Source organism: Dipteris shenzhenensis, chromosome 7 (genome assembly GCF_047967505.1).
Source record: "Dipteris shenzhenensis isolate YYH24624 ecotype China chromosome 7, Dip_SZ_1.0, whole genome shotgun sequence".
Classification (NCBI taxonomy): Eukaryota; Viridiplantae; Streptophyta; class Polypodiopsida; order Gleicheniales; family Dipteridaceae; genus Dipteris; species Dipteris shenzhenensis.
Genome location: NC_141602.1, coordinates 14,771,049 through 14,795,762, shown reverse-complemented (window position 1 = coordinate 14,795,762; position 24,714 = coordinate 14,771,049). Strand labels below are relative to the sequence as shown.

The 24,714-nt window shown below is 44.1% G+C and overlaps 1 protein-coding gene across 1 annotated transcript in view; it reads left to right on the top strand.

Moving 5' to 3' along the window:
- Positions 1-17,489, top strand: part of LOC147899990 (tRNA (5-methylaminomethyl-2-thiouridylate)-methyltransferase) — a 49,613-nt gene extending 32,124 nt beyond the window's left edge. Inside the window, exons 8-10 of the mRNA XM_087376907.1 lie at positions 7,501-7,652; positions 7,760-7,910; positions 16,496-17,489. Of these exons, the coding sequence (XP_087233033.1) occupies positions 7,501-7,652; positions 7,760-7,910; positions 16,496-16,969 (777 nt within the window). The 3' untranslated portion in view covers positions 16,970-17,489. The remainder of the gene's footprint in view (positions 1-7,500; positions 7,653-7,759; positions 7,911-16,495) is intronic.
- The last annotated feature ends 7,225 nt before the right edge of the window (positions 17,490-24,714 follow it).

The window sequence follows — 24,714 nt, the reverse complement described above, 5'->3', positions numbered from 1 at the left end:
GTAAATCACCTTAGATTTCTTCTGAAGGTATCAGCATTGATCTAGACCGTATCCAACAGGTTTTAGAATGACCCATCTCTCAGACAGTGAAACAACTTCGTTCTTTATTAGGATTTACAATCTTTCTACGAAAGTCAGTGCGTGATTATTCTAACATCATGGCACTCTTGACCAACATGTTGAAAGGTCACGGACGCAGGTCTACCCAGCTGAGCTCTTGGAATGATGAAATGAACAAGGCTTTTGAGACCTTGAAGCACACTATCAAGGAAGCCCCTGTTCTTGCACTCCCTAATCCTACGTGGCCTTATGTTTTAGAGGCCGATGCGAGTGACTTTGTGATTGGGGCAGCTTTATTCCAAGAGGGCAGACCTGTAGCTTTTGAAAGTAAACAGCTAGATGACACTCAATATAATATCATTGGCCCACCCTAGAAAAATAACTGTATGCAGTCATGTATGCTCTAAAGGTTTGGAGACACTACTTGTATGGTTCCAAGTTTCTTGTATTGACGGATCATGAGTCAATAAAGTATGTGTGACGGGTCGAAGTTAAGGGGAAGAAAAGCTAGATGGGCAGAGTTAATGCAAGATTTTGATTTTGAAATACGTTGATAAGAAAAAAAAAGGGAAGACAACCAGGAGTTATGCACTTCACCACGTGAGATAGGTGAGACTTCATAGGGATCAGCTGCAATGCGGGCTCGTAGATGATGAGCTTATGAACCAGGTTCCAGAGCACACAAATTGTGAGAAAGTGAGAGAGCAACAGTGAGAGCAAGAAACGGGAGAGAGAGAGAGCTGAAAGCTTAGTTGTAAATAAATGAGTGTGAGAGTAATACAACTGAAGGAGTGAGATAAGGTTTTGTCCTAGTGACAAAACCTTAGTAGTCACTAACCATAGTTAGTGGACTAATTGCGGTTAGGGAAAAAAACCTCTTAAAGAGGAAAAAGTGCCCCTAACTAGCTTATTAAATTACATTGGTCATTGCTGAATTATATCTATAATTCTAACACCTGCAGTGCCAATGTCATGTACAAGGATGATTAATCACCAAACAAATATAAGTTCAGGGCATTACGAAATGCCTCAAACTTTTCACGTGGAAGTGCTTTGGTGAAAATATTTGCAACATTGTCATGTGTGGACACAAAGATCATACTGATCTCTCCTGCATGCAACTTCTCTCTGACGTAGTGATAGTGAACCTCAATGTGCTTCGTGCGAGCATGAAACACTGGATTCTTTGCCACTGCAATGGCACTCTGACTATCAGTGAGAATTGGAGAAGGACCCTCCAATGACAGATGAAGATCAGCAAATAGACGATGCAGCCAGACACATTCAACTGTTGCTGTGAAAGCTGCCCTGTACTGAGCTTCACATGATGAGGTAGCCACTGAAGATTGTTTCTTGCTCAGCCAGGAAATGCAAGCTTTACCCAAAAAGAAACAATTGCCACTAGTGGACTGCCTAGTGTCATAATCACCAGCCCAATCTGAATCACTGTAGGCATGCATCTGCAAGTCATCCCCCCTGGGAAATAACAAGCCAAAAGACTTCGTGCCTTGCAAATAACGGAAGATGCGCTTAACTGCTTGCCAATGCATAGTTTTTGGGCTGTGCATATACCTGCTCACCTGAGATACTGCAAACTGAATATTAGGTCTAGTGTTGCAGAGATAAATGAGGCATCCAACAGCCTGACTGATTCTCCTGCATCATGCATTGTGAGTTTCAGCCCCGGCTCCATGGGAGTGGCTATGGGCTTACAATCATGCATGTTAAATCTGTCAAAGAGTTTCTGCATATACTTGGACTGAGACATAACAGTGCCACGTCTCTCTTGAGAGAACTGGATCCCCAAATAAAAGTGAAGCAGCCCCAAATCTGACATGTCAAAGTTGGTCTGCAAATCAGCTTTGAAATCTGCAATATTATCTTCATTGGACCCTGTGAGCAGTAAGTCATCGACATAAAGAATGATGACTAAAATTTCCCCCCCATCCTTCTTGATGTAGAGGGTTCTCTCAGTAGGACTATTGTGCAGCCCCTTGCTGGTCAAAAAAGCATGAATCTTGGCATACCATGCACGAGGGGCCTCATTTCCCATGAAGTCCCTGCAAAACATACTTCATTATCTCAAAAAAGTATACATCAGTCCATCATGCTTGTGGAAGAAAAAGTCACAAATGCCAAAAGCCCACGCCTACCCTAGATGTGTACAACTATGTGCCTACCCACAGCTATATACAGTGCTCAAAAACTTGATACAGATTTTGTCCTATCAACTAAATGCTATGTCATTTACGGTAATATCTTCAGACCTATTTCAATCCTTGAGAGGGCTTTGCGCAACTAATAGTCATTTCAGTTCTTATTGGAAGAAGGTTCATGATGGGAGCTCCATGGTTGACCAGGACTCAAGCATTGTGCCACCTACGGTACAGGCGACAGGAGGTTAGTGGATTTAGGAACGGCTTGCTGTTCGAGAATGGAAAGATATGTGTGCCAGATGTTTCGGATCTTCAATCCAAGATTCTCTGGGAGTGTCATGATGCCCCTAGTGCTGGACATCCAGGTATACATCGGACTCTGTCTCTTGTGAAACATACCTTTTTTTGGCCTAAGATGCGTGCATTTATTAAAAGCTATCTGAGAGGTTGCCGGATTTGTCAAGTTACTAAGGCAGAACGCTTTAGAAGCGCAGGTTTACTACAACCATTGTAAATTTGTGGTAATAAATGGGAAGGTATTTCCATGGACTTTATTACGAGTGTGCCTAGAACGCGTTAAGTGTCATGACTCCATTTGGGTCATAGTCAACCGTCTGACAAAGATGGCTACATTTTTACCTACTTGATCGACTATATCAGCTATTCAATTCGCTCATGAGTTTGTGGATCAATTGTTTAAGCATATGGTTTGCCTTCAGACATAATCAGTGACCGGGATTCTAAGTTTACAAGTAACTTTTGGACACTTGTTTTTGAGAAGTTGGAAACTACTCGTATGAGTTCATCAGATCATGCATAATCCGATGGCGGCATTGAGAAGGTTAACCAATTGGTTGAAGATATGCTTCGTGCATATGTTTCTAAGAGACGGTCTTCATGGGAAGATTATCTTTCCATTATAGAATTTGCTTATAACAGTGCAAAGCATTCAAGTATAGGTTACAGTCCTTTTATGCTTATGTACGGGTTTCAACCTAAGTCACCAGTTATGGTTGGGTTCAAGGGAATAAACAATGATGCTGCAAGGACATTCTTGCAAGACATGCAAGAAATGTTTGGAGTTTGGCAAGGAGACTATTAGAGGTACCCAAGATCGAGATAGATTTTATGCTACTAGACATTGTTCACCCAGAGAGTACTATGAAAGGACGATGGTATATTTACGTATTCCCAAGGAATCCATGAGCCTAGGTACTGGTTTGGTTCTAAAATGATCCCCCAGATACTGCAGTCCATTTAAGATTATTAAAAGAATTAGACTAGTTGCATATTGCCTCCTAATGCTTAAGTACATCCAGTTTTTCATGTCAATAGACTGAAAGAATTACTGGGTGCGGATGATCAACTTGTTTCTCCTCAAGAAATAATAGAAGTTACTGATTTGACTTTTATTCCATACAAACCTGAGAGTCTTCTTGAATTTCGTGAAAGATAGATCCGTAATAGAACTATCACGGAATATAAGATCAAGTGGATGCAGAGGATGCAACATGGGAGACATTACCTAACCTCCAGAGGATATTCTCGAGTATTCTTGCGAACTCCGGAGTGAGATCTTAGAGGAGGGGAAGTATGTCATGTGCACAGATTGGTATCTGACGTGTACTGGGACTATGCAAGATTATCTCAGGTAGCCTGGGGAGGCTTAGGGCTAGGTAGGGCTTTGATTCTCGGGTTGAGTGTGGCAAGGATACAAAGTAGATGTAGGTCTTCGCTATTTTGGTGCATTGGTCTCGAGCCTATACGGATTGGTATCTGACGTGTATTGGGGTACACAAGACTAGCTCAGGTAGCCTGGGGAGGCTTAGGGAGAGGCAAGCTTGATTCTCGGGTTGAGTGGCAAAAATACGAGCCAGATTTAGGTCTTCACTATTTTTGACCCCTTGGTCCTGAGGGGGCCCAGAGGTTCAGTCTTCAGAGAGCCGAGAGAAGCAAGTCTAGTTCCCTAGTGCTAGGTTTGATCTTGGATCGAGTCGCAGACGTGCCCTTGTATCTTAGCGTAGCCCAAGGCCCAGCAGAAGATCCAAGGCCTCTAGGCACCACCTGGTGGTATGGGACACCAAACTGGTCAAGATTTGGTTGGGAGTTCGTGCTAGTAGCTCAGCTCGTGGCTTGGAGGAGACATCTCTTGATTCGGGATCATGTCCCGTAGGTGTTATGGTTGGGTGGTGAGTAGCCTATTCAGATTCCTCATGTTTGATGTGTTCTTATGTTTGCTTGCAGGTTAGAGGTTTTAGGAGTGCTGGGGTCGTGTCACCTAGATAGGCATAGGATTGCATGATCTCCACTGACTCTCCTTGGTAAGTGAAGCTATGTCGATGAAGTGCTGGTCGTGAGGTGTTAAAGATCATAACCTTGGTCTTGCCAAGATTAACTGTCAAGTCTCTCTCTTTGCAAAACACCTCTAGCTCATCTAGGTGTCTCTGTGAGCTTGCTGGTGAGGAGGATAGAAGGACTATATCATCTAGGTGTCTCTGTGAGCCTTCTGGTGAGGAGGATAGAAGGACTATATCATGTGCGTGTAATAGTATCTTTATCATTAGATCATCAAGCCGCGATACCTCACCTCCCAGGCGATCGATGCATGTCGTGATCTCATCAGTATATAGCCCGAATAGTGTTGGCGAGAGGGGGCATCCTTGCTTCACCCCTATCGTGCTTTCGACTTGGCAGGCCTCTAGGGGCATGTACTCTCCCTCTGACTGACTCATACAGACTCATCACTTTGTCACAGGCGTTTCGAAAGTCTACGAAGCAAGCGTAGACTTTCTGGGATCTTGATCATGCCTCCTCAATGACTGCCTATAGGGGGAAGATATGATCAAGAGTGGAATGCTGTGCCTTGAAGCCAGCCTGTCCCAGTGCTCTTTGTCTGTGTGCCTTTGTGCAGGAGTTGATCTCTTGCTCTAGTACCGACCCGCTCGGCCAGTGACACCAATAATAAGAGTGCGATAGTTTCTAGTATCCATGGGATCTCGTACTTTGTGTATCAGCACAATTGTGGTGATAGTCCAAGCAGGGGGGAAGCCATGACAAAGCATGATTGAACATATATGCTAAGATTGGGGCCAAGACCTTTTGTCCATGTGTGAAGTGCCCAGTCCGTAGCCCCTCATGATCGTGGGCTCTCTGGTTGTGGAGCTGGCGTAATGCAGCCCTCACATTTTGTGGAGTGAATAACATGTAGGTGGTGGGACGGGGGAGAGCAGACATATTGGGTGGTGCTTGAGACAAGACGTTGTAGAGGGATGTCGCATAGGTGTGCCACACATCTTGATCTGTGATGGGTATAGGTGGCTTCTTGGGCCTCAAAATCCACAATGTCCTTATATATCGTCTCATATGCGCTATGGCCCCCTGTGGTGACCTCATGCGCCTAAGATGATGTGCCTGGGGGAAAATAACATACCTTAATAAAGAGTGGTTGTGTGTTAGGTGGCTGGAACACCCACATGTGCCGTGCGTGCTCCTCCTTCCGCATCACAGAGATAAGCGGCCTTAGATGTGATCTAAACAGGACTGCTACCCCTCTAGAGCCACGTATCCCACTCTCTCTTCTCGTCTGCACTCTGAAGGCTGATTCCCATGTATACCCCGTGACTGTGGGTAGTCCTCTCTTTGGACTCTCATGCTTCTCGTTGTAGAATACAATCTCTCTGTCAGTATAGGTATCTGAGAAGTCCCGTGGGTCAAACTATAGGGTGCCAATGCAATTCCATATGGCCATCTTCAATCCCTTATCCCATGGCCTGGGCAGCGTCATGAGCTGTCCCCTCCTATTTCCTCTCCCTGGGAGCTACCCTCCCTAAGCTGATGTACTAATTGGTTTTCATGATGTCCCATAGACTTCTTGGTCTTCCGTGGACGCTAATAGACTTTCTTTCTTTCTTTCTTTCTTTCTCCTCTTTCTTTCCTTTCTCGGATTATGACTTTGCCATCTCTGGAGACAGCCCATTTCCCCTTTCTTTGGCTGCCATGATGCGTACCATACCCTCTCTTCGATGCTCCTGCTGCAGGAGTGTAAGGTCATCATCCAGGTATGTCTTGGTCCCCTTCAATGCAGCCCTCATACTCATGACCATAGATCTGTCCGTGGAGTCCGGAATTTAATTATCAATGGCCTCGTGGGTGCATCATCCTTTCCCACTTGCCATGCAGCCTCGAAGGTGAGGTTGACCCCCGTCTTTGTCATAAGTGCCTCTGCATCCACCATCAAAGTGTCCCTCGTTGCTAGGCCTCTACCAGCACATTAAGGGCTCTGCTGCTCTGTCTTTTCTCCTCTTCCAAAGCATCCAAGATAAAGGTTTCTTTGGGGCTGATGCACCTTTCCTGACCACTTTTTCCACTCTTGCATCTTATCTTTTCCCTCCGTTATTTGCTGGGTTTTAGGTTTCAACTACTTAAGCATTCCAAAAATATATCTCAAACCATTAAACAAATGATAGAATCTTCAATCTAGACGCTTGAAAAGTATGATATTCAAAACATACTCTGCCAAAATTTGGGTCACGTATGATATACCATTTCATACATATTTTTTTCAGACGTTTGCATGTGTCTGGTACATGAACCATACATGCATGGAAAAAAATGTCTCGGGTTGCATCTCTCCTTGTTGCCATCTCATCCCACCAAACAATGCTACCTCATATCATCTATCTCTTCGTCCTGTACTCTGCCATGTCTAGGGACAGACTCGAATGCGTAGTAGTTTGTGACGTGTTGCTGTGCATGATCCATCCCTGTCTCCCGAGGTACTCTCTCCTCGTGCTATGTGATATGGGGCAGTGGGATCTCTCTGTGTCATCGCATCTCCATCAAATAGCGGCCAATGCAGACCTGATCTTGGAAGTGCTTCAGCCGGGAGAGCGGCTAAAGGCATGAGGGGGCATTTTGACTATGATGCCATGTATTTCCCATGGCATAGTGAGTGGGGGCATATGGATGCATGTGAAGCTTCTATGTTGGCAAGTGAACAAGGATTAAGCTTGGAATTCAGGGTCGAGGTGCACTTTTGTCAGTCAAGTTGAGTGTGACATTGGATGTGAAGATTAGTACGGACTTGCAACTGAACATTTCTTTGAGAATTGTTAAGTGGTTTTATAGGAACCTTGAATGATGCCACTGGCGTTTCTTTTTCTTTGCTATGTCAAGATGTGATGTTCAAACAAACAAAATTATATTATTCGCTGATGATAAACTCTGATTTGAAAAGTGTAGGCGGGTCTTCGGGCTAAGCGAAATTGTGAGCCTGGTTATGCAGGTGAGATTCAGTGATTTCATCTGTAGGCATCTTGGGGAGAGAGAAGGTCGGATCTTGGAAGCAGAAACTGGCAACTATCTTGGCAGCCATAAAGGTTATTGGTTTTATACTGTTGGTCAGCGACAAGGCTTACGCTTATCTAATGGACCATGGTGAGAGTAATTGGCTAGCTAGGATAGCCTTGCCAATGTTGTTAATCTTGATGTCTTCCTTTTTTGTTATCATTGCTCTAAATTAGGACATTGGAATCCAAATGTAGGTACGTTGTTGACAAGGATCTTACAAATAATGTTGTCTTTGTCTCAAGACAATATTTCTCTGTGGACAAAAAAAGGCGAAAATTTGAGGTTCATACACTCAATTGGTTTGCAGGCCAACCCCCTAAAGATGTATCCAGGCTAAGGTGCAAGGTACGGAACCAGCTGCACATATTGGAAGAACTTTTTGCTTCTTATTAAAAAATTACTATGTTCTCTTTCCCTCCTTGTTGCCATGTTTATGATGATTGTTTTATACTTTCTGATTAATCAGCCTCACCCTCTTCCCCCGCTCCCCTCTCAGCCAAGGACAAATGCATGGATTGCACTTGGGGACATTACTTCTGTGTGCAGGGTTGGAGTGGACTGACAGGGGTCACCATAGCCCTTGTCAGACGCAGAGTCACAGCCAAGAGATCGCACATTGCCACACCCCATTGACAGTCGACAACAATCTATCTCTGGTTTCATGTTGCCACTCCCCTACTATCCTCGAAAGAGGGGGGAGGGAGGGGGGGAGATGGTTGTGATACTGGACCAGATTTTGCTTTTTGTACTATAATGACATGTGGTGGTAGTGATGATGGAGATGGCCATATTGATATTGATATGATGTTGTCACTGATGTTATTCTGACTATGTAGCATTTAGCATTTAGGATGGGTGTTAATGCTCGTTTAGTAGCTCCACCCTTTCAGATTGCTTTGTATCAGGTTTCTTATAGTCTGATATTGGTCTTCTGAAGACTCTAATAAACTTTCTTTCTGTTTTGTCTTTCTCCCGACTAGCCTCACCCCCATCTCAGCTCCTCTACCAGCCTCTATAAGCCGCCGACCATGACTCCAGATCAGCCTGCGCCACCTAGATATAGCTCACGCCACTCGAAGACAGGTAGTGCAGGTTCGCTCAGCCCAGAACTTAGGTCATGCAGGTTGCACCGCCAGCCAATAGGCCTTTGCAGATCTGTGCTGCCTATAAGCCCTAACTTCGTAGCTCCAGTTTGTAGCAGTGGGTAGTTCGTTGAAGCAGTTCAGTTCGCAACTTGCAGCAGCAGTTCACCGTTCCAGGCAGCCTCTAGCAGCAGTTTTCTTTCCTCCCCCTAACCCCGAGCTTGGCTGAACCCCCATCCCAGCCTGGGTGGTTAGATTCAGCCAGGTGGTACCCATAGATATGGCCAGCAGGGAATGGGTGACCCTTTCATCTAGATCCCCCTCAACCCCAGCACTTTCAACCAGGACTCGATATGCTACAGTTACAGCTATGACACCTTCGCACACGTATCTACAAAGAGGTCCAAATCGACCCATCATTGGGCACCATAAACATAATTTTTATTTACAGTGAAGATGTAACTGGCAGAAGTAAAAGTTCGACTTCAAGTTCTTGAGGGGCTTGGCAAGCAGGCAGTAATTGATGAGGTTTTGAAGTCTTGTAAGGCTTCTCCCCTACTCCTCAACTAGCTCTACTGTGAAAGATTTAGTTTATAATGAAGTAGAAACAATCAAGAAGGAGGTGATTGTGGAGGTCGATGCAAAGGCAAGTAAACTAATATCCAAGAAGAGATTAAAGAACATGGCGCTAGACATGACGATGAATTGAAGATTAGAGTAGGGGGTTCCTTGAAGGTATAAAGAGGACTATTTCAGTGAGACTTTAGCACATGCCAAAGCAGCCATGCTTGGATAGTTGATGATGAGGATGATGATGGAGCAATGAATTTGCGACACTCTAGAGAACATGCTATCATTGCGCTTGCGGATCAAGCTTCTCATACATGCTGAAAGGGACCAAGGTATGGATAGTTGAGGAACCCACATGAGATCAATTGAAGCATAAGGTGACTGGATTAGCAAAGGTTAAGGTGGCTAGAAAGGATGAAAAATGGGCAATATGCCATGAGTGCATAGCACTTGAGGAGTTTAGATCCAAACCAAAAAACTGAGTCTTAAATTGATGTATGGCCGATTATGTTCATCAGACTATTTTGCACTCCTTGGGAGTTGCCATGTGCTCTCCCTAAAATATGATGTACTAGCTGGTTTTTTTTGCTGTCCCGTGGACCTGTTGGTCTCTCTCATCTGCCTGCCTGCTCCATCGCCCGTCTACTCTAACCTCTCCATTGCCTGCCTGCTCCATTGCCCGCCTTGCCCCAAAGACTGCTTGGCTCCAGCCTTATCTGTCGTCCACATTGCTGCCTGCTATCCCACCTTGCTGCGCCTTACTCCCCCGCCATAGCCGCCTTGCTGTTCCAATTTGCCGCTCTATTCCTCATCTCGCCTCCCTATGCTGTTTGCCATTGCGCCCTGCTGCTTGTCATTGCTTGTTACTTCTGCCATTGGCTCATTCTCTAGCCCGCTTGCCATTTCAGCTTCAGCCACTCCATAGCCCTGCCTCAGCCCGCTTTCAGCTTGAGATTAGTCTGCTTCAACCAGCCTTCAGTTTGCCATTTAAGCTCAAGAGGTCATAACCAATGGGCAGGAAGGGCAATTGCCCCCCCTCTCTTCCAACTTGAGGGGGGGAAATGAAGAAATTTAAATAATAGCCTTAAAGAAGACTGTCAGAACATGGTAAAAGGAGAGAAAGGGGACAAGAAGGAAGACAAACAACAAAAAAAAGCAGCTCAAACAGCCACCGAAAGGAGAAATCAAGGACATGAATAAGTGCAACAACCGCATTGGGTTACGGACTGATAGCACAGCTGTACAAATTGCAGCCAGTATACCCTCAGCTTTAGCGTCATTATCATCATCGTTAAGTCTCCAAAGACATCAGTAACTGTCACTAGTATTGACATCGACATTGAACATCGATGTTGGCATCAGTGACAGTCTTGACATGGCCCCCTAGCCCGACCACCACCTCACCCTCTATGCCTCCTCACAATATGCCTCCTTCCTATCACCCCTACACCTCAGCCAACCACCTTTTTCCCCTACAATTGGACTCACCTCAGCTACATTCCAGATTTCTTCCCACCACTATCAGTCCTCTGTCCCTATGTCCCTATCCGCCATCACTCATTCCCCATTCAATCCCTACCCATGCTCGTCACATTGGGCACACCTGATTCCATCCTAGACTTGGGAGCAGTTAGTTATGGAGGTTGACCGCCTGAGTGCACAAGAGATGTAGTAGGACATAGCCTTGGTCATTGCATATTACGGCTCTATAAGAAGATGGCAGCCACAGTGATAGCCTCGGGTAGTGGGCCAGCAGTAGAGGTTTATATAACCACCACGCAGTTGGCTATCACAGAGACTTCCAGAATGGTGGATGCCACAAGTCCGGGGTATGTAACTGAGGGCGCCTGGTGCATAGGATGGGACCCCACCTGAGAGCAATCTCTTATCAACCGATTTAGGGGCACTTAGGCTGGCCTTGCAACAGTTCTATGGGCTCATTGTGAGATCTACTTGGACACCTCTGTAGGTAGAGAAGAGACACACCCTTCTATAGCAATGAACATTACCCACAAGGAAGAGAAGTGTGCAGTGGTTTGAGATGGGGGGCTTCTAATAGGTTGTCGACAAGCATCTAGTGGCTCCCCTATATAGGGGGGCGGGGTCTATGAGATTCAGAGCGCTGTTTGGAATTGTAATGGTATATTTGGTTAGATCTAGGAAAATTTTTGGAGCCTTACATAGGATGAGATATAGCTTTCTATACATTAGAGCCTAGAGCGCCCTTTACTTGTAGTGAGTGGGTACAAGTGGGACACATTGTACCACGACAAGGCTCAGAAAATAGGTCGAGTGTGTGGATCCGGAGGAGTGACAATACTATACAGATCATTTCTCATCGGGATGATCTCTGCCGAGAGGCATGGCACACATGCTAGATTCACGTAGATTCGGATTTGATGCCCTTCTCGATAGAACGTCTTCATTGGAGCATGTTACTTCCACCATGAGGCCTCACACTTTGCTAGAGACCTACGCGAAGAGGTTGAGACTTCACCATACGCAGCCCTGTACCCGAACATCATGAATTTCTCGAGCCGAGCGAAGTTCTCCTTGTTGGGGACTTCAACATGAGGACGTCAAGTATCCCTTTTGGATTTTTGTAATGGCTCAATCTTATTGCCAAATGTTGATTTAGATGAGGTAGGGATGTCTTGATTTTTTGCAGCTAGGTGAGCTCCAGTCACATCTTACGGGCATGCATTCTTGGACATGGTCAGGATACATGATCTTGTCATGTATAATGGTCTGGATTGATGGCCCTTCTCCAGTGGATTCACTTGTTTTCCACATGGGGCAGTCCAACGTGATTGACTACCTCATGGGATCCCTTGTCTTCACCTTCTTCATCTCACTACACCTCTGGGAGCGGATCACATCCCTCTTTTTAGTATATCCATCGCCCAACTTACGATCCTCACTATGACACTGCCCACACAGACTAAATATCATGAGATACGCTTTGATCATATTCTTTACTTGAGTACTCCACACACTTTTCCAATCCACACACTTTTCCAATCTGCTCACATATATCGATGACATCCCGCTCCTAGAGAATCGAGCCCTTGTGATCACTTGCTCTCTCCATGAGGCCATCCTAGACACTTTCACACACCACTCTTTCCACTTGCCCGTTGCCTCTTCGCTCAGTATTGGTGTGATGATGAGTGTAAGGGTCTACGCCATCAACTTAGATTTGAGACTAAGCATCACCTTTCGATGAGGTGGAGACTATACGCAAGTAATATCATGTGGAAGAAGTAGGTCTTTGTTCGCCAGAACGAGGAGGTAATATTCTATTTAGTAACAACTCTAAAAACTTATGGTGGGAGTTTCTTGATTGATGAGTCCCATCTCCTCTCATGGACCCCACACTAATGACACTCTTATGCACACATGGATCCTTTTATATGTAGATGATGTGGTCTTACTCTCATCCTTAGGGAGGGCCTTTAGCAATACAGCCTACAAGATTGTCGGTTATCACCAACCTTGTTTGAGAGTTTATTGGGACACGAGGGGGGACAGGCTGCTCTCTTGCCTGGTTATTGATTCAGATCCTCGTCTACGCATGAGATGTGGTGGTCTTACTCTCATCCTCAATGAAGGGCCTCCAACAACACTTGGATGCACTCCATACATTTTGCAAGACACACGACCTTTTTTTTTCAAAGAAAAGACACATGACTTGAAGGTCAACCTTGGTAAAACCAAGGTCATGATCTTTAACTTATCCTGAGCAGCCATGCACAGAGAGCCATTCACACTGGACAGATTACCAGTGGAGGTCATCACATCCTATACATACTTGGGGGTTCTTTTCTCTGGCCGTATTCTCACGATGCAACCAACCATGCAAGCTTGAATCTTGATTGATCAGTGCTTGCACTCTTATTTCTAGAGCTCCGGACCAAGTCTCTTCCCTTCAATTCCTTGGCCCGCCAGTGTGCATGTATGGCAGTCCTTGTTGGGGGCATGACCTATCGGAGGCAGATTTGGTTCAAGTGGAGAGGCTTTAGGTTCTCTTGTTGTCACGGAATCCAGAGTAAGTGGTCAGTTCCACATCCGATAGTTCTGGTTGAGTTTGGGGTGGTCGACATAGTATTGCAAGTTATCACGTACTTCTATCAAGTCGGTGGTTCTTATACGTCAGGCCAATGTAGGTTACCATAGTTGTTTATCCATGACTTTAGCAGCTGAGGGCGATTAGAGGTGTTGGTACGCACGTACATGCATATGGTTTGAGAGTGTGGGGCTCCGTATGGACAGATTGCCCCCTTTCATCAAGCATTGAGACCCCTTCTGTTCCACTCACCTACCACGAGGTCAGCGAGGTTATCCACTAGGATCTCTTACAGCTACACACATTTAGGACTTGATTGCCCAATGAGCTTTTTGTGAAGCTCAACTTCTATAGGGGACATTGCTTACAAGATTTCAGAGGAGGGCTTCATCGATCCACGAGGCTAAACATAGATCCTCCTTCCCCCTTTCCTGACGATAGGCAGGTTCTATGTCTACGCATTGACAGTGGGCGGGCTGAGGGCATAGCTAGAGAGGGTCGCATCTTTATTCTATGTGATCCGTAGGAGATTGAGTCGGAGGAGCACTTTGCTTTTAGATATGTACTATGAGATCGAAGGTCGTTACCATTGTCTCTTCAGAGATGGGTTTAGGCCCCTTTCTAGTTTCTGTCTTACCCTCCATTTTCCTGTCTTACTGAGATCAGAGATGCTTGGCAACTTTATTCATGAGGCCATCCGACAAAGAGACAGTCTGGTTAGGACACATAGACGAGATCAGGTGCACAATCAGACTCCCCTTAGAGCATGATCACTAAGTTTTCGCAGCCAGATAGCACGGACCAGAAGGTTCTAGACGGTGGAGCCGAGGCTCGGAGTGAGAGACAGGACAGACTCGCCAACGGGTTGATGCACAGATCAGGCTTAGGGATCTCCCTTCCATGTTCACCAGACGGGATACACGGCCGGTGGGGGTGACAGTGGCACTTGTCTGCTGCAGGACACACTTTTTTTTTTTTGGTAAAATCCAGTGCATTGTATTTATATTCTCATAACTTTACAAAATGGGAAGTCTCCAAAATGGAGAGTATCCCAAAGATCAGAAGCATAAAAAGAAAAGCTCTATGCAAGAAGCATGTATATCACCCTCATGGCAGGCATCATATAATGATTGCCGCAATGAGGCTCTGAAAGATTCATATGACTTGTGAATCTGGCAGCCCAAGTATGCCAAATTATGCTCATCCCAGATTGTCCAAAGAGCCCAATATCTCACCCATGAGAGAAATAGTGAGTATTGAGATAAAGACCTCCTAAATCTGCCAAATAACCAAAAAAGTTTCCCAAATCTGTGACTCGGAAAACGGAGGCGAAGATGATCTGAAATTTTCCCAAGGAGGTTCCGAGAAGACGGGCAGTGCCAAAGCAAATGAGGGACAATCTGTGATGGAGCTTGACACCGTAAGCATGTGGATGGTGCAATGTGATGTTTGGCAAGTGTGATTCCCACTGACAATGTGCCGGTCATGCATCTCCAAAGAAAAAGTCTTTGTTTCAAAGGCATTTTACACCTCCATAATATTCGGAGATTCTTCCGCCACCATGAAAGGGGCTGCTTGATATGCCACAGAGTATTAGCATATTGATGAATCCATGGGGCAGGCTGAAGAAGCTTGTAGGCTTTGATGGAGGTCAAAACAGGCAGAGGAATAGGATGAGAGCATGTAGCAGAGGGGTGCAATTGCCAATCCATAAGCCTGTCTGTGTCAGTTACAGGAGGAATAGGTAGAAAAGGATGCAAGAGATCAGCAGTTTTCTTCCATATCAACCTATGATGCATTCCCAATGCATAAGAGGCAGTGGCCTGAGGAAAAGATAAGACATAGCCCTGATCATCTACCACATCATTGATGTATCTAATTCCCAATTTCATGAGATTATATGCCCGAGCAGGTTCCTGTAAAGCAAGTGGAATGTCAAAGATGGCACTCCAATGAATACTTTCTTTCCTCATTGAGTTTGTCCCCGAGCGATTATCAGGAGCCCATTTGACCTTAGAAAGTACTTGTTTCCAGTCCAGTATCAGAGCAGTAGAGAAAGGGCAGCCAGGAATCTTCCCTACAAATCTCCCAATGACAACCTCCCAATGATCAGTAGTCCAATGGCCATAAGCAGATGTCCTCATGTTGAGACACATGGATGCTATCATACAAGTCCATGGCTGTTGTTGACGGAAAAAAGTGTGGAGCATAGTCGCCTTCCTTGCAAGTACATGATATCTGATATTGAGAACATTAAGACCTCCATGCATCCTAGGAGAGCACACCATTTCCATCTTCAGCAGTCTCAATGCTTTCACAGCAGTTTTTGTCCTCCATAACAGCTCCATAGCTTGAGACATAAAGGCTGAAATATCTCTAGAGCTGCAGGACACACACACACACACACACACACACACACACACACACAGAGTCGTCAGTGCTGTATTATAGGTTTTATGCCTCCACAGCCTCTTACATCACTGGGCTCCCCCTTGGGCCTGACCCCTCTGCCTGCTTCCAGAGGACAATTGCAGTGATGCCTCACCACAGCTTGTATCCACTCCATGGGCTCATACGTTTTATGTATAGTGTTGCTATGATTATGTTGTATTTGTCTTGGGTGTAGATGCCTGCTTAGAGGCTCCATACATTCAACTCATTTTATCTGGTTCTTTTCAGGCTCATAGACCCTTCGGTCTTTCAAATACTTTTAATGAATTTTCTTTCTTTCTTTCTTTCTTCTTATTTGACTGAAAAAGAAAGGAAACTTTTGATGCATCTATTCAAATTGTTGGAAAATGAAAACCACAGATTTGGCAAATGTTTTGTTTTCTTCTTGAGGCAGCACTGAGATCGTGATTGAAAACATGGTAAAGTAATGTTTACAAACATGCCGGCTAATGCTACTGGATACATTTTATATGCATGTAAGACATTCAGGGTAACTTGTGCATTATGAATACGTGTGAGCATTCCTGTGTGTAGGAGCTCATGAGCAATTTACTGTGTCATTATATACAAAATGCAGCAGCCTTGGTCTAGGTGTTATGGGGCAATTGATGAAAATCCCAGAATTTTTGTTTGGGATATTATGTGGGTGTTGTAATCGTACATGGAGCAGTAACTGCATTTAATGTGTGATGACCCGTGCATGTTAGAGAGCTCCTGTGGCATGACAAACTGGCAGACTGACTGATTAATGTCATCTTCAGGTGCGTCATGGCCCTAGGTTCTATGAGTGCAGCGTTTCTTTCCAGAATGTGGAAGCCACGTCAAGTTCTATATCAGCTTTAGTCCAACTTTCAGATGATGACCAAGGAATTGCAGCTGGGCAATATGCAGCTTTTTATGAAGAGGATGTGTGTCTTGGATCGGGAGTCATTGGTGAATTTAGGGCTGACCAAAGCTCTGCTGTCTCCTTGGAAGCTCGTAAAGCTGCAGAGATGGGAAGCCCTCTTCCTAATCAAAAGAAATCCAAGAAGAAGAAGATTGGCACTTTGCTCAGAGAAAACTGTGGTGGTACTCAAATTGTCCCTGTACCTGGAATAAAAGATATGGTTCAAGAAGAAGAGCAGACTGATTCTACGACAGTGCAGTCTTCATCGAAGCCTGGAGAAAAACTTGGGTGGCTCATTGGTTTGCAGAAGTTTGTGAAAAAGCATTTTAGCTGGCTTAGGCTCAGGTGAGAAACAATGTGTAACAGCTGCGAAAAAGTATGACAAGTGTGTTGTGGTGGCTCAAGCATGGAACTCAAATCTTCAGATTCATGGAAAGCATTGGCAGACAAGGAAAGGGGTGTTAGCTACATGGATGTTGAGCATCATGTTGGTTCTCAATTTTCTTCCCTGAAGAATAAGGGCTCACTTTGATGCTGCGTACTAGAGCTGCAGCTGGCATTTTACCTGGTCTCCTGTTTTTCAGAGCTCTTTTATGTCTTCCTAAGAATGCCACTCCTGCATTGCATCGGAAGCAGTGGCGCAGACGATGCTGTTCAGGTGCCACTGAAGCTCTCATATGTGAAAGCATCAAATGGATAGAACTGCTGATTCAATGTCCCTTTTCACACGACCCATACATGGATTTAACATCATATCATCAATGATTTCCAGTAACGTGCCAAAGTAGATTGAGGTAACTTGCCAGCCAAAGAAAATCAAAGTTTCGTTGTGGAAATGACACATTTGTCCTATATTTTCCAACCTCCATTGCCCGCAATGTGAAAATTTATCCTTTCTGTGTTAGCATATGTTAAAGGAATAAGTCTGTCTCAAAAATTATGACATTGCTGCGATGTTGAATGAGTTATGAGAGCATATGTTAAAGGAATAAATCTGTCTCATAAATTTATTCTTTCTATGTTAGCATATGTTAAAGGAATAAATCTGTCTCAAAAATCATGACATTGCTGCGATGTTGAATGAGTTATGACAGGTTCATAAACCAAGTTTAAGCCGGTCTTCACATTGGTAGACTCGGTGGCTTCTTTATAATCCTTGCACAAGATTCGATATCGACTGAAACTAAATATACGTGTGGCTTAAAGATCGAAAATTAAAACTTATTGTTGCATATTCCTGTCCATTGGGAGTAAAAATGAATTTTTTGGCTATGAGGTGGTGCCTCAAGGCTCAGATTCGGGAGTACTTCTGGTAGTTCTTTATATCATCACCATTCCTTTAGGATACACTCTCATTAGCGTATGATGTATAATAATTATGAGAGTTTTTGTCGACCTTATTAAGAAGGGGATTATTCGTTACAATGGACTATGCATAATGCCTGCCATTACATTCTGTTCAAATCAATGCCACTTGGTAGGTCAAAGACTATTAGGTCTTGGCAAGCTGCATACGATTTAGTTTTTTATGACAAGCTTGCTAGCAAAGCTTGTCTATGAGAGTGGCTTGTAGAATGTATTTGCAAACCTCACATGCAAGTAATTCATTCACATTGCAAAGCTGTGTACTTTGTTGGACCATGATGCCCATAATGGCTTTGAGATAGCCTAAAAACCTTAACCATTAGCGTCAACAATTTGGTAGCTCTATACCATTGCATACACAAAATGCTTCTCTGTGGACAATTTTCTATAAGTAGCACACAACTTGTGAGAGAGAGAGAGAGAGAGATTTATTGATTCCAAGAAAGCCTATGAATCCAAGAGATTGAAGTCAATATGAAAGTGCCTCTCTTGTGGGAGTCTATCACACCCTTGACATAAAAGAAGCATTGGTGAACCTAGGTACGATGGGAAAGACAACACGTCCAACAAGTAATTGTCAATGTATTGTGAATCAAAGTGTTAGTCATGAGTAGTTTGAGCTCTATGTGCGCTCTACTAGGCTCCCATTGGGAGTTTTTCGTGTCTCTAGAGCATGTTTGAGATCCTCTATGCAGGGCGTACTCAAGGAAGATGTGAAGATGTTTGTTGCCTAGATGTTGCAATGATGGACCTCCTAATGAAACGGGTGCTTGCGAGGCTTGTGTCCTATTGAATGTCAGGGTCTTGGTCTCGGTGCCTCTCGACCATCTTCTACATGTGAAGAAGTTTGTGATCACCACCTTCTATCAATGGCCGTGTCCCATGTTGGATCTCACGAGTTAGGGACCTCATATACGAAGAGTGCGACACATCTTTGGTTAGGCTAATCAAATGACACTACTCATGTCTCTGTATCCATGTATAAAAAGGCAATGATATGTCCCTCAAATCTCTAGGGCTTGGTATCAAGGCATGCTCCTCCATTTGTATCTCTATCTCATGTGCCTTACAAAGTGTACAAAGCCTCAAGTCTCTACAGCATTCAGTAGCTAAAATCTAAGCCCTGTCTACATCTCAAACTTGTGAAAAAGGGGTCTCGAGTTGTCCATGGTGACCTGTAATGTAAATAAAAGGTGAGTTTGTAGATATTTGAATGTCTAGATGAAGTTTTCCTTGCTCAAATGAAGCAAATGCTCTTGGTAGAACGTTATCTTGGTTGCCGTTGTGTTAGAACCCCTAAGTGGTCTAGAAGGTACAATCCAACCTTGAGGGACTACCATGTGCAGTGTCCATTGTGGGGTAATCCCACATAGCACAGGGCCCTATGGGTGCATATGGATATATTGGCTTCAATAGCCCCTTCTTTGGTAGTCCCTCAGGTGGACCTTTTGAGAGAGGGAGGAGGGTGGCTAGGCAGCCTATGGAATGCAGCCCTACTACATGTGGAACCTCCCTATAGGTGGCCACTCACAATACTAACTTGGTTCCAAAGTTCCTACCGAGTAATCTCATCCACATTGTTTTGAGATGAAGCTACGTCAGAGTATTACCGATTGAAAGGCTCAGCCTAGTCCCACAATGGTAGCTCACACACTAGTCTTCTCATGGAAAGACGCTCTCAATGGTACATAGGTAAGCTTCTAGCATAGAGCACCAGACCGCCTATCCAACAAGGTGCCATATAGTTGATGATGAGATGGCGAGTGGATAGAGAATCTACTTCGACCATCGTTGCAAAAGGGTATGTACCAATTTACGATGTTGACTCGGTTCTCATTGGTCTTGAGAGATCATATGCAAATTTATCATATGCTAGTATGCATCAACTTCCACATATTGATCATGCATATTTGACAGTAATCCCCTAGCAATAGACGCACTCCCATTTGTATCAGCATAGATTGTATTCTGCTCTCCCCTTCCATCCATTCCCCTCTCCCTTTCCATTCCCTCTCTCTTCTCCTTCTCTTCCCACCCCCTCTCCTATTCCGTTCCCCTCTCCCAATTTGTCCATTCCTCTCCTCTGTCCTTCAATTCTCCCTCTCTTCAATTATGTTCCCACTCCCGTTCCTTCCCTTCATTCCCCTTCTCTCTCGTCCCCTTTTTTTTCCCACCCCCTTTCCTATTCCATTCCCCTCTTCCCTTCTGTCCATTCCCCCTCTCACCCCTCTTCCATTTTTTCTCAATTCCCCCTCTATTTCCACCCCCTTTCCTATTCAGTTCCCCTCTCTCCACTTTCGTCCATACCCCCTCTTCCCCCCTCCCATTTTCTCTCTCTTCCCTTTCTCTTTCCACCCCCTTTCCTATTCCGTTCCCCTCTTCCCTTTCGTCCATTCCGCCTCTCCCTCCCCTTCCATGATGTCTTTGTTCCCCTTCTCTTTCCACCCTCTTTCCTATTCCCTTCCCCTCTCCACTTCCGTCCATTCCCCTCTTCCCTCCCTCCCATTTTTCTCTGGTCACCACCTTCACCTGTCGTTCCCATCTCCCCTTTTGTCCATTCCCCCCCTTCCATTCTCCCTCTCTTCACATTTCCTTCCCACCCCTTTTCCCTTTCCATTTCCCTCTCCATGTCTCTCCATACCCCTCTTCTCCCCCTCCCAGCTTCTCTCTCTCCCCCTTCTCTCCCCACCCCTTTTCACTTTTGTTCCCCCCTCCCCTTCGGCCTGTTTCCCCCCCCTTCCATTTTTTGTCTCTTCCCACTGTCTTTCCCTTTCGTTCCTCTCTCAAATTTCATCCATTCCCCCCCTTTCATTCTTTCTTTCTTCCTTTTCCCTTCCCACCCCCTTTTTGTCCATACCCCCTCTTTCCCCCATCCCATTTTCCCTCTCCCCCCCTTCTCTTCCCAATCCCTTTCCCTTTCTGTTCCCCTCTCCATTTCTATCCATTTCTTCTCCCCCCCCCTCGCGGTTTCCATTCCCCTCTCCTTTTCTATCCATTCCTTCTCCCTCCCCTCTCGGTTTTCCATCATTTGTAGACTTTAATCAATTGTCGAATTTTTGTTGTTTGTCCTCCCCTTGAATTTCTATTGCCCCCCTTAGATCCCCCCCCTTCCATACTCTCCCTCACTCAAGCCACCTACCTCACTCAATCCTCTTCCTACTCATCGCTCCCCCTTCATCCTCACTAAGTCTATTGCCCCACTTGCCACCAGAACCACCTCCATTCATTATTGATGTGATAACTCATCCATCATCCATACGGCTGCACCAAGGCTCTATGCCACTAGCTCCATCAGCTCATCATCGATGCTTCACTGATCTCCATTGCCTCGACCAAGTAAGACCACTCGGACCACCGCTCCACGCCGGTAACTAGACTAACTTGTTGCCCATCAATCTCCCTCATTTGGCATTAGCTATGCCCTCCTCCATTGCCACTTTTTCTTTCCCCCCCTCTTTGTTTGTCCTCTCCCCTCACAGGCCCCTTGTGACTCCATCCTCTCCACTCATAACTCCCCTCAACTCCCTTGCTACCCTAATCCCTCCGCTGATGCCAACCACTCCACGAGTGTTTTCACCTCTCGACCGTGCTATAGACATCCAACATCCACCAGCCACCACTGGTTGTAGAAACACCATCGTTGCCCGAACATGACATTTCTAATCTAACTAAACCAACCCTAAACTAATGTAACCACACTGACTAATCATAGTTAAGTGTTTAACTAAAATAAGCTCCTCTAGTTAACCTTAGGATTAGTTAAGAAAGGGTTCTCCATGAGATGTCTGGTGGTTGTAAGTGCCTCACACAGCAAAGTCGGCTCTCAAAACAAAACAAAAAGTTAGGTTAGTTAACTTAAATGACCATCGGTAGACTAACTAAACTCAGGTTACATTAGACAAATTGAAACATGAGTAGTGTAACTAAACCATTGTTAAGGTAAAATTAACCATAGTTACCATGTTAACCAAGGCTATATTACTTTAACTTAACCATAGTCACCCAAACACTATAGGTTAGGTTAACTTAGTCCCCCCAAACTAACCCTAAAGTAATGTAACCACTAACTAATCATAGTTAGATGTCTAATTAGATTCAACCCCTCTAGTTAACCATAGGATTAATTAGGCTAATTAATCTTAACTAGAGCTAAATAACCACGAAAAGACTAAGTACACTCAGGTTAGACTAGACTACTTAAACCATGGGTAGTGTAACTAAACCATTGCTAAGTTAAACTTAACCATTGTCACTTGAATACTGTACATTGTGGTTTTTTGGAGGCCAGATGGCACCATATTGGGACTCTGATTTTAGGGCCAAATTACCCCTACTTTCAGGGCCCCTTTTTGTGGTTATTTGGAGGCCAAATCGCACCCTATTCAAACCTTGGTTTCACACATGCAAAGTTCTAGTGTAAAGGGAATTGTTAAGAATAATTTTCAATCATTATGGCCTCTATTTTACATCTTCAATTAGGTACTAATTTCGACCATGCACTTGTGCATTTTTGGTCATTTTTGGGCCTATGGAGGATGAAATCAAAATCAGACTTCATAGTCATCTTCACACCTTAAAAGCCACAACTAGGCATTGTTTATGCACCTAAGATCATGAAGAAGGCATTGTTTATGCACCTAAGATCTTGTACCCTCAATGCCCTCCAACAATTTAACCTCTCCCTTGAAGAGCATTATTGTGGAACGATGATGCGATGAAGGAGAAGTACATGAAGATGCGGATGCCAAAAATTTCTTCAATAAAAAATGTAACAATAGCAACAACAATGGGAGTCAACACTTTTGCAAATCGAAAATGTGAAAGTACAATGGACGAGGAAATCCTGAAAGATTCCTCCACCTCTTTGGCACAACATGGAGTGCTAGTAGGGACCAATAAGATGACACAAAAGTAGCTTGGCTTTTCAAGGCCTTGTTTGATGAGGCCTCTGAATGGTCTTTAGAACTTCTTGTGGAGGAAGCAAGCAAAATAAGTCCACCATCATGCCAAAATTGAGAAATCTCGGTATCAAGCCTTGAAGCAATGGGTAAGACAATAAGGGCAATTCGAGGTAGACAAGATAGCAAGAGTAGAGTGAGGGTACCAATGCCACCTACCACCAAACCAAAAGGTAATGGGTCAACATGCAATTCATTAATAATAGGAAGGCACTGCATTATCTAGCTTAATTGGTTGCCCCATCAAAATCCCAATTGAAACATTACTAAGAAACTACCCTACAATGTTACATTGCTTCAAGGGTTGGATTGAATCAGCACAAGTCCCTCACCATAGAAGAGGAAGATATCTTAGTCAAATTTGGTATTAGGGACGACATAAAAAATGTAACCATTCGCTAGAGCATAAAGCCTAAGGCCAATGTCGTACAATAATAGGTAGTGGGGCAAGAGTCATCATACTATCAAAAGATCTCTATGAAGAATAAGGACTACCACCAATGAGGAACACCACATTCAACATACAACTACAAGAACACACTAAGATGAAGCCAATGAAAATTATTGTGGATAATGTGCTAATAAAAATTGATGGAGTTAGCTTCACCATACAATTCACCATAACTAGTATTGATGGAGTTAGCTTCACTATGTAATGCATCATAAGCAATACTGATGGAGTTAGCTTTACTATAGAGCTCACGACATAAGCAATACTCATGGAAAATGAGGAGAAACTATAGAAAAACCAGTTGGGTTTTTCAAGGAGACATGTTTTTGGATGTGGAGAAGATGCTGCTGCCCTTGGAGGTGTGAAGCTCTTTTTGGTCGGAGACTTGCATTGAGTTTTCTACTCCCAAGGATCATTAATTGCACAGCAAATGCCCTCTAGTTGATGCCAAGGTTACAAGCATTTCTTGACACTAAATGCTAAGTTGATGCTTGAGGAGTCAGAATTCAAATTAGAGATTCAGAGATTTCTTTTTCAAATCAAAGAATGCTCTTTGAAGTTCAGTTGATGTTGATTTCTTGATAAAATGCCAAACTCTCAATCTTCTTCTTCAAGTGCCAAGAAGACTACAAAGACAAAGTACAAGGTAAAGAAGAACCCGGTTAAGAGGTTGTGGGAGAAGCCAACTGGTTATGATTATGCCAAACAATTAGGTTTTTCAGAATTCTTATCTTGCAATTTGCATCTATATAGTGAAGGGTTTTTTTTTGTTCAAAAAGATTGACCTTTTGTAAAGGGATTAGACACTGCCATTAATTTGGTAAGACCTTCCTAAATGGCTTCCAAACTGAAAATAGATAAGTTTGAAGGAGAGGGGTTCCACACTTGGCAAACAAAACTGAAGTTTATTCTCATGAAAAAGGGAATATGGAAGGTAGCAAATGGCAAAGAAACTAAACCTACAACTAGAGAAGGAGAAGCTTCATGGCTTCCAAAAGATGAAAAAGCTCTTGCTATAATTGCTCTTGGTCTGAATGATTCCTTTATTCATCACATTGATAGCTGTGAGACTGCTCATGCTACATGGACTCATCTTGAGCATGTGTTTGGAGCACAAGGAAGATGCTCCAAGTATAGCTTGCTTATCAAGTTCTTTGACTTAAAATTGGATAGGGGGGAGTCCATATCTTCACATCTAAATTCACTAAAGAGCATTTTGACATAGTTATCTGCAAGTTTAATTTTGATGAAGATATTGTAATTGCCATCTTACTTAGAAGTCTCAATGAAGAATATGGCACTATTGTAACCACACTCACC